The sequence below is a fragment of the Oncorhynchus kisutch genome, linkage group LG20 (assembly GCF_002021735.2).
Source record: "Oncorhynchus kisutch isolate 150728-3 linkage group LG20, Okis_V2, whole genome shotgun sequence".
Taxonomy (NCBI): Eukaryota; Metazoa; Chordata; class Actinopteri; order Salmoniformes; family Salmonidae; genus Oncorhynchus; species Oncorhynchus kisutch.
Genome location: NC_034193.2, coordinates 33,797,680 through 33,812,611, shown reverse-complemented (window position 1 = coordinate 33,812,611; position 14,932 = coordinate 33,797,680). Strand labels below are relative to the sequence as shown.

Below are 14,932 nucleotides of genomic sequence, written 5' to 3'. Positions count from 1 at the left end.
CACACCTCCATCTCCATTAACTACATCACACCTGCCCAGACCCACTAGAACACACCCCCATCTCCATTAACTATATCACACCTGCCCAGACCCACTAGAACACAGCCCCATCTCCATTAACTACATCACACCTGCCCAGACCCACTAGAACACACCTCCATCTCCATTAACTACATCACACCTGCCCAGACCCACTAGAACACACCCCCATCTCCATTAACTACATCACACCTGCCCAGACCCACTAGAACACGCCTCCATCTCCATTATCTATATCACACCTGCCCAGACCCACTAGAACACGCCTCCATCTCCATTAACTACATCACACCTGCCCAGACCCACTAGAACACCCCCCCATCTCCATTAACTATATCACACCTGCCCAGACACACTAGAACACACACCCATCTCCATTAACTACATCACACCTGCCCAGACCCACTAGAACACACCTCCATCTCCAGCGCCCGCATCAGCACCATTTAATTTCTCTCCGTCACTTTCAACTTTTAGATAATAAAGCATTTGACCTTTCTATTGAATTCGCAACAGAGGATTGGATGATTTCCAGGTTTTAATTAAGTAAAATATTTAAGATGATTGATGAGAAAAGTATCATCCAACCATCGGGTATCTCACTATCCTCATATGCCATGTCTTGAAATATACAGACAGGCAGATTAAAAGTAATTTTACATTGTATAATTGTACTTCTGACAGCCAACTTTAATCCAGAAGCCATGGATTATTGAGTTATCGTTAGTTTTCCACTGAAGACACTTTGCTGTAGAATTTGTGAATTTGACATGTCAGTTGGAATAATGATTGATTTTTGGAGGGACCCTTGTCACTACAGCCAATCAGTGATCAGCTTCCCTTCCCCCACATCTCAGGCAGTTCTGTTACTCACAACACTTCCCCTGCTTTCCTCAACAATGGAAAAGCCCATTGAGCTAAAGCCTTGACATTTTTACAATTAGGAAATAATATGTCATGTTTTACTCGTACCTCAGCCAGCATTGTGAATGGTGTCTGAGGCGGTGACATACTAGACCATGGCAGTAAATCTAATACTTAGGTGTTTTTAGTCATGCATGAAAGGTCTGGGGTGGTTCTGTGGTTATAAGTTACTGACCTTGGAATACATTTCTGACCATGCTGGCAGGGTCTGAATCAAACCTATTGTCCACCTGGTACACTGACAGGGTCTGAATCAAACCCAATGTTAAGAGGGGAAGATTGATCAAGAGAGTGATGATTATTTTTGGTCTACTACCTGATTGTTATGCAAAAACACTGTTTACAAATGCTTTGTTAAAGAACAAGTTGTTGTTTGTCACACTGCTTTGCTTTACCTTGGCCAGGTCACAGTTGTAAATGAGAACTTGTTCTCAACTGGCCTACCTGGTTAAATAAAGGTAATTTTTTACATTTATTTTGAAATGTTTTTTACAACATTAACAATGTCTACACTATATTTCTGATCCATTTGATGTTATTTTAGTGGACAAAAAGGACATTTCTAAGTGACCCCAAACTTTTGAACGGTAGTATACATCTATATGATGTATTGTTACAACACGTAGGAGCAGTATAGACCTAGTCTGTTCATTATATACATCTACAGGCTGTATTGTTCCACCATGTAGGAGCAGTATAGACATACAGTAGCTAGCTACTTATTTAGATTTAGTATTACTTAATGAAACTGCCTTAAATGTGCTGTAGTAAACTTTTTTTTTTATTCACACTAATCAATCAGCACATTCCTGTCTTTGTATGTCTCAATATAATAGTATTATTTAATTAAACCCATTATAATAAACTTTGTCTGAAAATTAAATCTGATCCTCAACTGCGTTTCCCCTCCAGTCAGCAGACGGCGATGTGCGTCTTTCAGGCGAAGCTGCCAGCGTGATGTATAATCTAGTGGACGGTTCTTCAGAAACAGCTCGTCCACCACCTCGGTAGATTGCTAGCCGACTTGGCCGAAAGATTCAAGCTATTTATACGCTTTCGGTGTATATTAGCTACTGTGTTTTAGACACATTTATGTTGTATCTACTTGTTAACCTATTTAATTTAATATTACGTTATTTTGTATTAGTCAGCTATAGTAGCTGACTGGTTAAGTTAGCACTAGCCAAGTCGCTAAATATAGCTAGCTAGCTAACATCCCCGATCATGAGCTCCCTAAACATCTCCCCTCCTGTTAAAGAAGAGGAGGTCTGCTGGACGGAGAAAGAAGCTCTGGGGCTGAACATTGTTGTGAAAGAGCAGAAGGAAGAAGAGGATGTCACAGTTAAAAAAGAAGTTGAGGGGGAGGCTGTTACAGTGAAAGAAGAGGAAGATGCGTTCATAGTGAAAGAGGAGGGTGCAGGAGTGAAGATGGAAGGCGAGATTACTGTCACATTGAAAGACGAAGAGGTGGAGATAGGAGATCTGATTAACACCAGTAAGTACCGCCTTAAATGTGGTTTTAACTTTGTATATTCGGAGTTGGCTCGTCAATACCTCTTCAACGGAGGGCCCTGGGATGATGACTGATATGTCTATAATCAGGCGACATAGACAACAGGATACCCCTTGTTTTCTCCGTTCCGTTTCCAAAAAGTGACTTAACATATATATTTGAGAAGGGTCTATCTGCTGACTGCAGACTGGGGGGCACGGCATGTAGTGATTTTCATGTAGTGATGATTTACTACACACCGTGTCCCCCATTAGTGCCATGTGAGAGTTGGGTTGGCTACACCGAAGATTATGGATATACTGACAAGATGACTCTCCGCCCTAGCAAGGGGAGCCGTTTTTCACAAAGTGGGACTGTGGGTTGTCTATCTCCCACCTAACCTTTCTTTGTATTGGTGGATTCATCTTATTATTATTATCTATTGTTTATAATCTGCAAAATTGTAATTATTCGCCTACCTCCTCATGCCTTTTGCACACAATGTATATAGACTCTCCTTTTTTCTACTGTATTATTGACTTGTTAATTGTTTACTCCATGTGTAACTCTGTTGTCTGTTCACACTGCTATGCTTTATCTTGGTCAGGTCGCAGTTGCAAATGAGAACTTGTTCTCAACTAGCCTACCTGGTTAAATAAAGGTGAAAAAAAAAATCTATGAGATTTGTTGATGTCAACCGCCTGTATTCAATGGAGAGAGATGCTAAGCTACTAGCATGAATATGCATAGCGATCTGGAGACAACTCCTATAGTGTTTCTATCAAAGTGGTCGGTATACCACTTGTCACATAACAACTTAAGCATTTCAAATCTTCTATTGGGTCAAGTAAAACCTCACGTAGCAAATAAGACATTCATTTTGTTGTTGACGAAATTTGACTCTATCCACATTGGGTTGATAATTGTTTCCACTTGGATACAACCTACTGTAACCTACTGGCATGACCTAGAGTGTTACAACCTACTGTAACCTACTGGCATGACCTAGAGAGTTACATCCTACTGTAACCTACTGGCATGACCTAGAGTGTTACAACCTACTGTAACCTACTGGCATGACCTAGAGAGTTACAACCTACTGTAGCCTACTGGCATGACCTAGAGTGTTACAACCTATTGTAGCCTACTGGCATGGCCTAGAGAGATACAACCTACTGTAACCTACTGGCATGACCTAGAGTGTTACAACCTACCGTAACCTACTGGCATGACCTAGAGAGTTACAACCTACTGTAGCCTACTGGCATGACCTAGAGAGATACAACCTACTGTAGCATACTGGCATGACCTAGAGAGTGACAACTAGAGGTCGACCGATTAATCGGAATGGCCGATTAATTAGGGCCAATTTCATGTTTTCATATCAATCGGAAATTGGTATTGTTGGGCGCCGATTTGCTGTTTTTTTTTATTTTTTATTATATATTTTTTTATACCTTTTATTTAGCAAGTCATTTAAGAACACATTCCTATTTTCAATGACGACCTAGGAACGGTGGGTTAACTGCCTTGTTCAGTTTGCTTTATCTTGGCCAGTTCGCAATTGTAAATGAGAACTTGTTCTCAACTTGTCTACCTGGTTAAATAAAGGTGAAATAAATAAAAAGGGGCAGAACGACAGATTTTCACCTTGTCAGCTCAGGGGATTCAATCTTGCAACCTTACAGTTAACTAGTCCAACGATTTAACGACCTGCCTCTCTCTCTCATTGCACTCCACAAGGGGTGGAGTGGAGCCTGTTTCACGAATGCAGTAAGCCAAGGTAAGTTGCTAGCTAGCATTAAACTTATCTTATAAAAAAACAATCAATCATAATCGCTAGTTAACTACACATGGTTGATGATATTACTAGATATTATCTAGCGTGTCCTGCGTTGCATTTAATCTGACTAAGCATACAAGTATCTGATGTAAAATATATCACTAGCCACTTTAAACAATGCTACCTAATATAATGTTTACATACCCTACATTATTCATCTCATATCTATACGTATATACTGTACTCTATATCATCTACTGCATCCTTATGTAATACATGTATCACTAGCCACTTTAACTATGCCACTTTGTTTACATACTCATCTCATATGTATATACTGCACTCAATACCATCTACTGTATCTTGCCTATGCCGCTCTGTACCATCACTCATTCATATATCTTTATGTACATATTCTCTATCCCTTTACACTTGTGTCTATAAGTTAGTAGTTTTGGAATTGTTAGCTAGATTACTTGTTGGTTATTACTGCATTGTCGGAACTAGAAGCACAAGCATTTCGCTACACTCGCATTAACATCTGCTAACCATGTGTATGTGACAAATAAAATTTGATTTGATTTGACAGAGCAGTGGTAGGCAGAAGCAGGCGCATAAACATGAATTCGAACAGCAAATTTGTGTGTTTTTGCGCTGTTTATGACTTCAAGCCTATCAACTCCCGAGATGAAGCTGCTGAAACCGAAGTGAAATGGCTAGCTAGTTAGCGCACGCTAATAGCGTTTCAAACGTCACACGCTCTGAGCCTTTTAGTAGTTGTTCCCCTTGCTCTGCTTGGGCAAAGCTGCTTCGATGGTGGCTGTTGTCGTTGTGTTGCTGTTTCGAGCCCAGGGAGGAGCCAGGAGAGGGACGGAAGCTATACTGTTACACTGGCAATACTAAAGTGCCTATTATTGGAGGACCAAAAAAGACGATACCGATTAATCGGCCGATTTTTTTAAATAAAAATGTATTTGTAATAATGACAATTACAACAATACTGAATGAACACTTATTTTAACTTAATATAATACATCAATAAAATCAATTTAGCCTCAAGTAGATAATGAAACATGTTCAATTTGGTTTAAATAATGCAAAAACAAAGTGTTGGAGAAGAACGTAAAAGAGCAATATTTGCTATGTAAGAAAGCTAACGTTTCAGTTCCTTGCTCAGAACATGAGAACATATGAAAGCTGGTGGTTCCTTTTAAAATGAGTCTTCAATATTCCCAGGTAAGAAGTTTTAGGTTGTAGTTATTATAGGACTATTTCCCTCTATACCATTTGTATTTCATTAACCTTTGACTATTGGATGTTCTTATAGGCACTTTAGTATTGCCAGTGTAACAGTATAGCTTCCGTCCCTCTCCTCGCTCCTCCCTGGGCTCGAACCAGCAACACAACGACAACAGCCACCACATCGAAGCTGCGTTACCCATGCAGAGCAAGGGAAACAACCACCCCAAGACTCAGAGCGAGTGAAGTTTGAAACGCTATTAGCTTGTGCTAACTAGCCAGCCATTTAACTTCGGTCACACCAGCCTCATCTCGGGAGTTGATAGGTTTGAAGTCATAAACAGCGCAATGCTTGACGCACAACGAAGAGCTGCTGGCAAAACGCACAAAAGTGCTGTTTGAATGAATGTTTACGCGCCTGCTTCTGCCTACCGCCGCTCAGTCAGATACTTAGATACTTGTATGCTTGTATGCTCAGTCAGATTATATGCAACACAGGACAGGCTAGATAATGTCTAGTAATATCATCAACCATGTGTAGTTAACTCGTGATTATGATTGATTGTTTTTATAAGATAAGTTTAATGCTAGCTAGCAACTTACCTTGGCTTACTGAATTTGCGTAACAGGCAGTCTCCTTGTGGAGTGCAACGAGAGAGAGGCAGGTCGTTATTGCGTTGGACTCGTTAACTGCAGTGTTGCAAGATTGGATCCCCCGAGCTGACAAGGTGAAATTTCTGCCCCTGAATGAGGCAGATAACCCACCGTTCCTAGGCCGTCATTGAAAATAAGAATGTGTTCTTAACTGACTTGCCTAGTTAAATAAAGATTAAATAAAGGTGTAAAAAAAAACGGCAAATCGGCGCCCAAAAATACCGATTTCCGATTATGAAAACTTGAAATCGGCCCTAATTAATCGGTCAACCTCTAGCTTAGACCGCTGCATCCGTGTGTGTGTTAGCTATTTAACTGTACTAGAATACTTAAAAGGCAAAATATTGGATATCGGTATCAGCCAAAAATGTAATAACGGTCTCAGGATATTGCTGAGAGAGAGAGAATCCCTCTAAGCTCATACAGCTCTCCTGCACCTTTATCAGATCCTCAGCGATTCACGTCAGCCTCCAGAGAGGTAGTCAGGTGTAATGTGCTGCAATCATCATGGTGTGGATCTGTTGTTTTGTGTGAGGCAATAACGGGCACAGTCTCGTTTCACAGATCAGTTCAATCTGCTTTGAAAGTATCAGAAACCTCTTGGTTTCGGGTCTGAATCGGGTCTACCTCAGTTGAAATTAAAACTATCTCCGAGCATAGTAGCTTTGATGGCCTCGAATGTTAATTTTAGCGCCCCCAGACAAAACCGCACACCCAGGCAAAGTGCTAGTCTCTGGGCTTTCAGCCTCAGGAGAGGGCGGTGATGAAACTGGGTCTTGTAGGCCGGGCTCATCAAACTAATATTTGAAAATATATTTTTACTGCTAAATTCACATACACTTTAAGAATACTGCTGGAGCAAACGGAAAACACATTGGGTTTTTACAGAAATGTTTGATGATTGACTAGGAATGCCTTGGTGACCACTGTTTTTCACACGGGCTATTATTTTAATGAACTCCCCCAAACAAGACCAAATCTGAACCAATCATAGACTTATATGTTTCACAAGTTTGGCCACACAGTACAGCACAGTAGACAACTAAGTAACTAGATACTCTGTTTGTCTTTGACAGGAGAGAGACCAGACTCTCCCTCTGACAGCGGGAAGAGTCCTTCAGGGGAACCAGACCCAGGGAAGAGTCCTTCAGGGGAACCAGACCCAGTGAAGAGTCCTTCAGGGGAACCAGACCCAGGGAAGAGTCCTTCAGGGGAACCAGACCCAGGGAAGAGTCCTTCAGGGGAACCAGACCCAGGGAAGAGTCCTTCAAGGGAACCAGACCCAGGGAAGAGTCCTTCAGGGGAACCAGACCCAGGGAAGAGTCCTTCAGGGGAACCAGACCCAGGGAAGAGTCCTTCAGGGGAACCAGACCCAGGGAAGAGTCCTTCAGGGGAACCAGACCCAGGGAAGAGTCCTTCAGGGGAACCAGACCCAGGGAAGAGTCCTTCAGGGGAACCAGACCCAGAGACGCCCAAAGCAACAGGAGGACATCACTGCTCCCGCTGTGGAAAGAGTTTTACCAAGTTAGGGAGTCTGAAGAAACATGAGAGGACACACACAGGAAAAAAGACTTTCCAATGTTCACAGTGTGGAAAAGGTTTTCTTTGGTTATATCACCTGAATAGGCATGAGAGGACACACACAGGGGAAAAACCTTTCCAATGCTCCCAGTGTGGAAAGAGTTTTAACGAATTAGGGTACCTATTAATACACAAGAGGATACACTCCGGAGAGAAGCCTTACCACTGCTCCAAATGCGGAATGACTTTTACCTGGTTAGGGAGCCTGAAAACACATGAGAGAATACACACTGGAGAAAATCCTTTCCAATGTTCCCACTGTGGAAAGAATTTTACCCAGTTAGGGAACCTAAATCGGCACAAGAGAACACACACAGGAGAGAAGCCTTACCAATGCTCTCAGTGTGGAAAGAGTTTTAGGGGTTTAGTGAGCCTGAAACAGCATAAGAGAATACACACAGGAGAGAAGCCGTATCACTGTTCCCAGTGTGGAAAGAGTTTTAGATGGTTAGGGACCTTGAAAATGCATGAGAGGACACACACCGGAGAAAAACCGTACCAATGCACCGTGTGTGGAAAGAGATTTACCCAGTTAAAGTCCATGAAATTACATGGGAGAATACATACAGGAGAGAAGCCGTACCACTGCTCCCACTGTGGAATGGCTTTTACCTGGTTAGTAAACATGAAAACTCACGAGAGAATACACACAGGAGAGAAGCCTTATCAATGTTCCCAGTGTGGAAAGAATTTTAGGGGTTTAGTGAACCTGAAACAGCATGAGAGGACACACCCACAAGAAAAGCCTTACCAATGCTCCCTGTGTGGAAAGAGTTTTACCAAGTTAGGGGGTCTGACAAGGCATGAGAGGACACACACAGGAGGGGATAAGACGTACCACTGCTCCCTGTGCGGAAAGACATTTAACAGGTTAAGGCATCTGAATAAGCATGAAAGAATACATACACAGGAGGAGAAGACATACCACTGCTCTCAATGTGAAAAGACATTTTCCCAGTCAGAGGACCTGAAATCACATGAGAGAATAGAGAGGCTGTGTTCTGACTTATGTTTTTGACTTGAGACTTTGTGTTTTTAGGGGTCTATCTCCCGTTTCTGGACAGGACTCTAGTCTATAGAGTACCACAGTATAGTAACAAGAGTCTATCTCCTGTTTCTGTAGTGAGGCAGCTTGATGTACTTCCCCTGGACAAGATGGCTGTCTTAATATTTTACTGCTCCTCTTTAATTATTTGTTACTTTTATTTCTTATTCATATTCATTTTTTTTTCAACTGAATTGTTGATTAGGGCTTGTAAGTAAGCATTTCGCTGTAAGGTGCATGTGTGTGTTCGGTGCATGTGACATAATATTAAGTTGTTATATAGATTAATGGAATTTTGCATTTCTTGATTCCAGCCTTGAATCCTCTTGAATTGGAGTTGTTATATGATTTGGATATTGTTAAATTAATTTGATTGGATTCAGTTGCAGATAAACATATTAGCACCATTGTACTTTTTCTTAAATAATGACCTATTTCTTCTAAAATAAGTTGAAATTGATGGTCTCCACACCTTATAGTATTTTCAACATTGCAGAACCAATACATTTTTTGTTAACTTAAGTTTACATTCGGCTAATTCAGCCACACCCATTGCTGACAGGTGTGTAAAATCGAGCACACAGCAATGCAATCTCCATAGACAAACATTGGCAGTAGAATGGCCTTACTGAATTTCAACATGGCACCGTCATAGGATGCCACCTTTCCAACAAGTCAGTTTGTCAAATTTCTGCCATGCTTGAGCTGACCCGGTCAACTGTAAGTGCTGTTATTGTGAAGTGGAAACATCTAGGAGCAACAATGGCTCTGACAAAAAGTGGTGGGCCACACAAGCTCACAGAACGGGACCGCTGAGTGCTGAAGCGCGTAGCACTTAAAAATCGTCTGTCCTCGGTTGAAACACTCACTACTACCGAGTTCCAAACTGCCTCTGGAAGCAACGTCAGCACAATAACTGTTCGTCAGGAGCTACTTGACTATCCACACATTACACACACCGCAGCCTAGCCTGAAAATATTTTTGATATCTAGGAATGTTCTGACAAATATTTCCGGCCTCCGCTGGCATGGAATATCCCAGGACAAACATCCATGCTCTCCTCCCGGAGGTTATAACAACACAACATCAAACACCGTAAATACACAACTTGATGGAACCACATGAAAAGGTTGGGAACATGTTTTCATTGGCCAGTGAGGTTAAGCCCTCGTCACAGCTACAACTTATTTATCAGAATTCCTGCTGTAAAAATAGCTACATTATTTCTGACACCCACAACTCAACTGCCCCACGTGAGTTTGATAAGATTTATGTTTGGTTTGTTAAAATAGAATCTTTAGTCTTGGGTCCCTGCATTTAAAAAAAAATGTCTTTACTTTTGATATTGAATACTGCATTTTCTTTTGAGGAAGAGCTTGCAGGTAACAGGGTGTTTATACTATTGGTAAAACATGTGGATAACCACGCTAGCTTCACTCTTGTGTGGTGCTAGCAAGTATAATAGGTAGTGCTAGGTATCAACAGCCTCCTGAGTGGTGCAGCACTGCATTGCACTACAGATCCGGGTTCGATCCCGGGCTGTGTCGCAGCCGACCACAACCGGGAGACCCATGAGGCGGTACACAATTGGCCCAGCGTCGTCCGGGATAGGGGAGGGTTTCGCCGGCTTGGATGTCCTTGTCCCACCGATCATCAGATATAAATTATAGTTTTACAGTCTAAGCCCTGTCGGAGGGGGAGGTTCTTCTAAACTGTATGGAATTGTTTTAAGAAGGTTTAAACAACATGAAGGGCTTCCCCAGTATAGTGCTGTTTTAAGAAGGTTTAAACAACATGAAGGGCTTCCCCAGTATAGTGCTGTTTTAAGAAGGTTTAAACAACATGAAGGGCTTCCCCAGTATAGTGCTGTTTTAAGAAGGTTTAAACAACATGAAGGGCTTCCCCAGTATAGTGCTGTTTTAAGAAGGTTTAAACAACATGAAGGGCTTCCCCAGTATAGTGCTGTTTTAAGAAGGTTTAAACAACATGAAGGGCTTCCCCAGTATAGTGCTGTTTTAAGAAGGTTTAAACAACATGAAGGGCTTCCCCAGTATAGTGCTGTTTTAAGAAGGTTTAAACAACATGAAGGGCTTCCCCAGTATAGTGCTGTTTTAAGAAGGTTGTACCAAGGATCATTTTGAACTGTAAGACTCATGGAAGTATCAACAAAAAATATTAAAAAGTTATTTTATGTAAAAAAGTCTTTGGCCATACTGTTATAACCATAGTAACACATTGGATAACATTCACAACATGGAACAACAGTACCCATAGTAACACATTGGATAACAGTCACAACATGGAACAACAGTAACCATAGTAACACATTGGATAATATTCACAACATGGAACAACCGTAACCATAATAACATTGTTTCCCCCAGAACATCTAAAGGAAGTTTGTTCTGAAGTGTCTGTCCTGAATCTGAGAGATGCATGTCTTTAACCCCTTATTTATGTCACTAAAGTCTTTCCACATTTTGTTACGTTACAGCCTTATTCTACAATGGATTTAAAAAATACAAATCCTCATCAATCTACACACAATACCCTGTAATGACATCACAATACCCCATAATGACAAAGAGTAAACAAGTTTGGAGAAATGGTGGTTAGGGATGAATTGGACCACAGAGTGAAGGAAAAGCAGCCAACAACTGTTCAGCATATATGGGAACTCCTTCAAGACTGTTGGAAAAGCATTCCAGGTGAAGCTGGTTGAGAGAATGCCAAGAGTGTGCAAAGCTGTCATCAAGGCAAAGGGTAGCTACTTTGAAAAATCGAAAATATATTTTTAATTGTTTAACACTTTTCGTTACTACATGATTCAATATGTGTTATTTCATGGTTTTGATGTCTTCACTATTATTCTACAATGTAGAAAATTTTAAAAAATAAAGAAAAACCCTTCAATGACTAGATGTGTCCAAAATGTTGACTGATACTGTATATCTCTTGAATGTTTTTGCATTCAATTACTCTGTGATGACCAGTTCTGCTCTTTTATTGAGGGATCTAGTCTAGTTTTTGGGGTAGGGGGCAGCATTTTCACTTTTGGATGAATAGCGTGCCCAGAGAACTGCCTCCTACTCTGTCCCAGATGCTAATACACTGCTAAAAAAAATCAAGTGAACACTTAAAAAACAATATGTAACTCCAAGTCAATCACACTTCTGTGAAATCAAACTGTCCACTTAGGAAGCAACACTGATTGACAATACATTTCACATGCTGTTGTGCAAATGGAATAGACAACAGGTGGAAATTATAGGCAATTAGCAAGACACTCCCAATAAAGGAGTGGTTCTGCAGGTGGTGACCACAGACCACTTCTCAGTTCCTATGCTTCCTGGCTGGTGTTTTGGTCACTTTTGAATGCTGGCGGTGCTTTCACTCTAGTGGTAGCATGAGACGGAGTCTACAACCCACACAAGTGATTCAGGTAGTGCAGCTCATCCAGGATGGCACATCAATGCGAGCTGTGGCAAGAAGGTTTGCTGTGTCTGTCAGCGTAGGGTGCAGAGCATGGAGGCGCTACCAGGAGACAGGCCAGTACATCAGGAGACGTGGAGGAGGCCGTAGGAGGGCAACAACCCAGCAGCAGGACCGCTACCTTCGCCTTTGTGCAAGGAGGAGCACTGACAGAGCCCTGCAAAATGACCTCCAGCAGGCCACAAATGTGCATGTGTCTGCTCAAACGGTCAGAAACAGACTCCATGAGGGTGGTATGAGGGCCCGACGTCCACAGGTGGGGGTTGTGCTTACAGCCCAACACCATGCAGGACATTTGGCATTCGCCAGAGAACACCAAGATTGGCAAATTCGCCACTGGCGCCCTGTGCTCTTCACAGATGAAAGCAGGTTCACACTGAGCACATGTGACAGACGTAACAGTCTGGAGACGCCGTGGAGAACGTTCTGCTGCCTGCAACATCCTCCAGCATGACCGGTTTGGCGGTGGGTCAGTCATGGTGTGGGGTGGCATTTCTTTGGGGGGCCGCACAGCCCTCCATGTGCTCGCCAGAGGTAGCCTGACTGCCATTAGGTACCGAGATGAGATCCTCAGACCCCTTGTAAGACCATATGCTGGTGCGGTTGGCCCTGGGTTCCTCCTAATTCAAGACAATGCTAGATCTCATGTGGCTGGAGCGTGTCAGCAGTTCCTGCAAGAGGAAGGCATTGATGCTATGGACTGGCCCGCCCGTTCCCCAGACCTGAATCCAATTGAGCACATCTGGGACATCATGTCTCGCTCCATTCACCAACGCCACGTTGCACCACAGACTGTCCAGGAGTTGGCGGATGCTTTAGTCCAGATCTGGGAGGAGATCCCTCAGGAGACCATCCGCCACCTCATCAGGAGCATGCCCAGGCGTTGTAGGGTGTTCATACAGGCACGTGGAGGCCACACACACTACTGGGCCTCATTTTGACTTGTTTTAAGGACATTACATCAAAGTTGGATCAGCCTGTAGTGTGGTTTTCCACTTTCATTTTGAGTGTGACTCCAAATCCAGACCTCCATGGGTTGATCAATTTGATTTCCATTGATAATTTTTGTGTGATTTTGTTGTCAGCACATTCAACTATGTAAAGAAAAAAGTATTTAATAAGAATATTTCATTCATTCAGATCTAGAATGTGTTATTTTAGTGTTCCCTTTATTTTTTTGAGCAGTGTATGTGCATATTATTATTAGTATTGGATAGAAAACACTCTAAAGTAGAGGTCAACCGATTATGATTTTTAAATGCCGATACCGATTATTGGAGGCCCAAAAAAGCCCTATACCGATTAATCGGACGATTTTTTTTATTTTATTTGCAATAATGACAATTACAACAATACTGAATGAACACTTATTTTAACTTAATATAATACAGCAATAAAATCAATTTAGCCTCAAGTAAATAATGAAACATGTTCAATTTGGTTTAAATAATGCAAAAACAAAGTGTTGGGGAAGAAAGTAAATGTGCAATATGTGCTATGTAAGAAAGCTAACGTTTCAGTTCCTTGCTCAGAACATGAGAACATATGAAAGCTGGTGGTTCTTTTTAACATGAGCCTTCAATATTCCCAGGTAAGAAGTTTTAGGTTGTCATTATTATATGAATTATAGGACTATTTCCCTCTATACCATTTGTATTTCATTAACCTTTGACTATTGGATGATCTTATAGGCACTTTAGTATTGCCAGTGTAACAGTATAGCTTCCGTCCCTCTAGTTAGCGCGCGCCAACTAGCCAGCCATTTTACTTCGGTTACACCAGCCTCATCTTGGGAGTTGATAGGCTTGAAGTCATAAACAGCGCAATGCTTGACACACAACGAAGAGCTGCTGGCAAAACGCACGAAAGTGCCTTCTGCCTACCACCGCTCAGTCAGATGCTTGTATGCTCAGTCCGATTATATGCAACGCTGGACACGCTAGATAATATCTAGTAATATCATAAACCATGTGTAGTTAACTAGTAATTATGATTGATTGTTTTTCATAAGATAAGTTTAATGCTAGCTAGCAACTTACCTTGGCTTACTGCATTCGCGTAACAGGCAGTCTCCTTGTGGAGTGCAACGAGAGAGAGGCAGGTCGTTATTGCGTTAGACTAGTTAACTGTACGGTTGCAAGATTGGATCCCCCAAGCTGACAAGGTGAAAATCTGTCGTTCTGCTTCTGAACAAGGCAGTTATAACCCACCGTTCCTAGGCCGTCATTGAAAATAATAACGTGTTCTTAACTGACTTGTCTAGTTAAATAAAGGTATAAAAAAATACATATATTTTTTTTTTATCGGCAAATCGGCGCCCAAAAATACCAATTTCGGATTGTTATGAAAACTTGAAGTCGGCTCTAATTAATCGGCCATTCCGATTAATCGGTCGACCTCGACTCTGAAGTTTCTAAAACAGTTTGAATGATTTCTGTGAGTATAACAGAACTCATATGGCAGGCGAAAACCTGAGAAAAATCCAACCAGGAAGTGGGACATCTGAGGTTTGTAGTTTTTCAAAGCTTTGCCTACCGAGTACACATTGATATATGGATGAGGTTACACTTCCTAGGACTTCCACTAGATGTCAACTGTCTTTTGAAACTTGAATGAGGATTCTACTATAAAGGAGGGGCTCATGAGTCCTGTTTGAGTCAGTGGTCTGGCATCGTGACTCGG

The 14,932-nt window shown here is 41.8% G+C and overlaps 1 protein-coding gene across 1 annotated transcript; it reads left to right on the top strand.

Moving 5' to 3' along the window:
• Nucleotides 1–2,187: 2,187 nt before the first annotated feature.
• Nucleotides 2,188–11,669, top strand: LOC116355404 (endothelial zinc finger protein induced by tumor necrosis factor alpha-like). Its single transcript, XM_031799095.1, has 2 exons — nt 2,188–2,458; nt 7,298–11,669. The coding sequence occupies exons 1-2, from the start codon at nt 2,188–2,190 to the stop codon at nt 8,728–8,730; spliced, it is 1,704 nt and encodes a 567-aa protein (XP_031654955.1). The 3' UTR covers nt 8,731–11,669.
• The last annotated feature ends 3,263 nt before the right edge of the window (nt 11,670–14,932 follow it).

Excerpts from the sequence above, each read along its gene's own strand:
- LOC116355404 (XM_031799095.1), top strand. The coding sequence starts at position 2,188 with ATGAGCTCCCTAAACATCTCCCCTCCTGTTAAAGAAGAGGAGGTCTGC. Across the intron at positions 2,459-7,297 it reads AGGAGATCTGATTAACACCA|TGAAGAGTCCTTCAGGGGAA; the intron begins GTAAGTACCGCC and ends AACCAGACCCAG.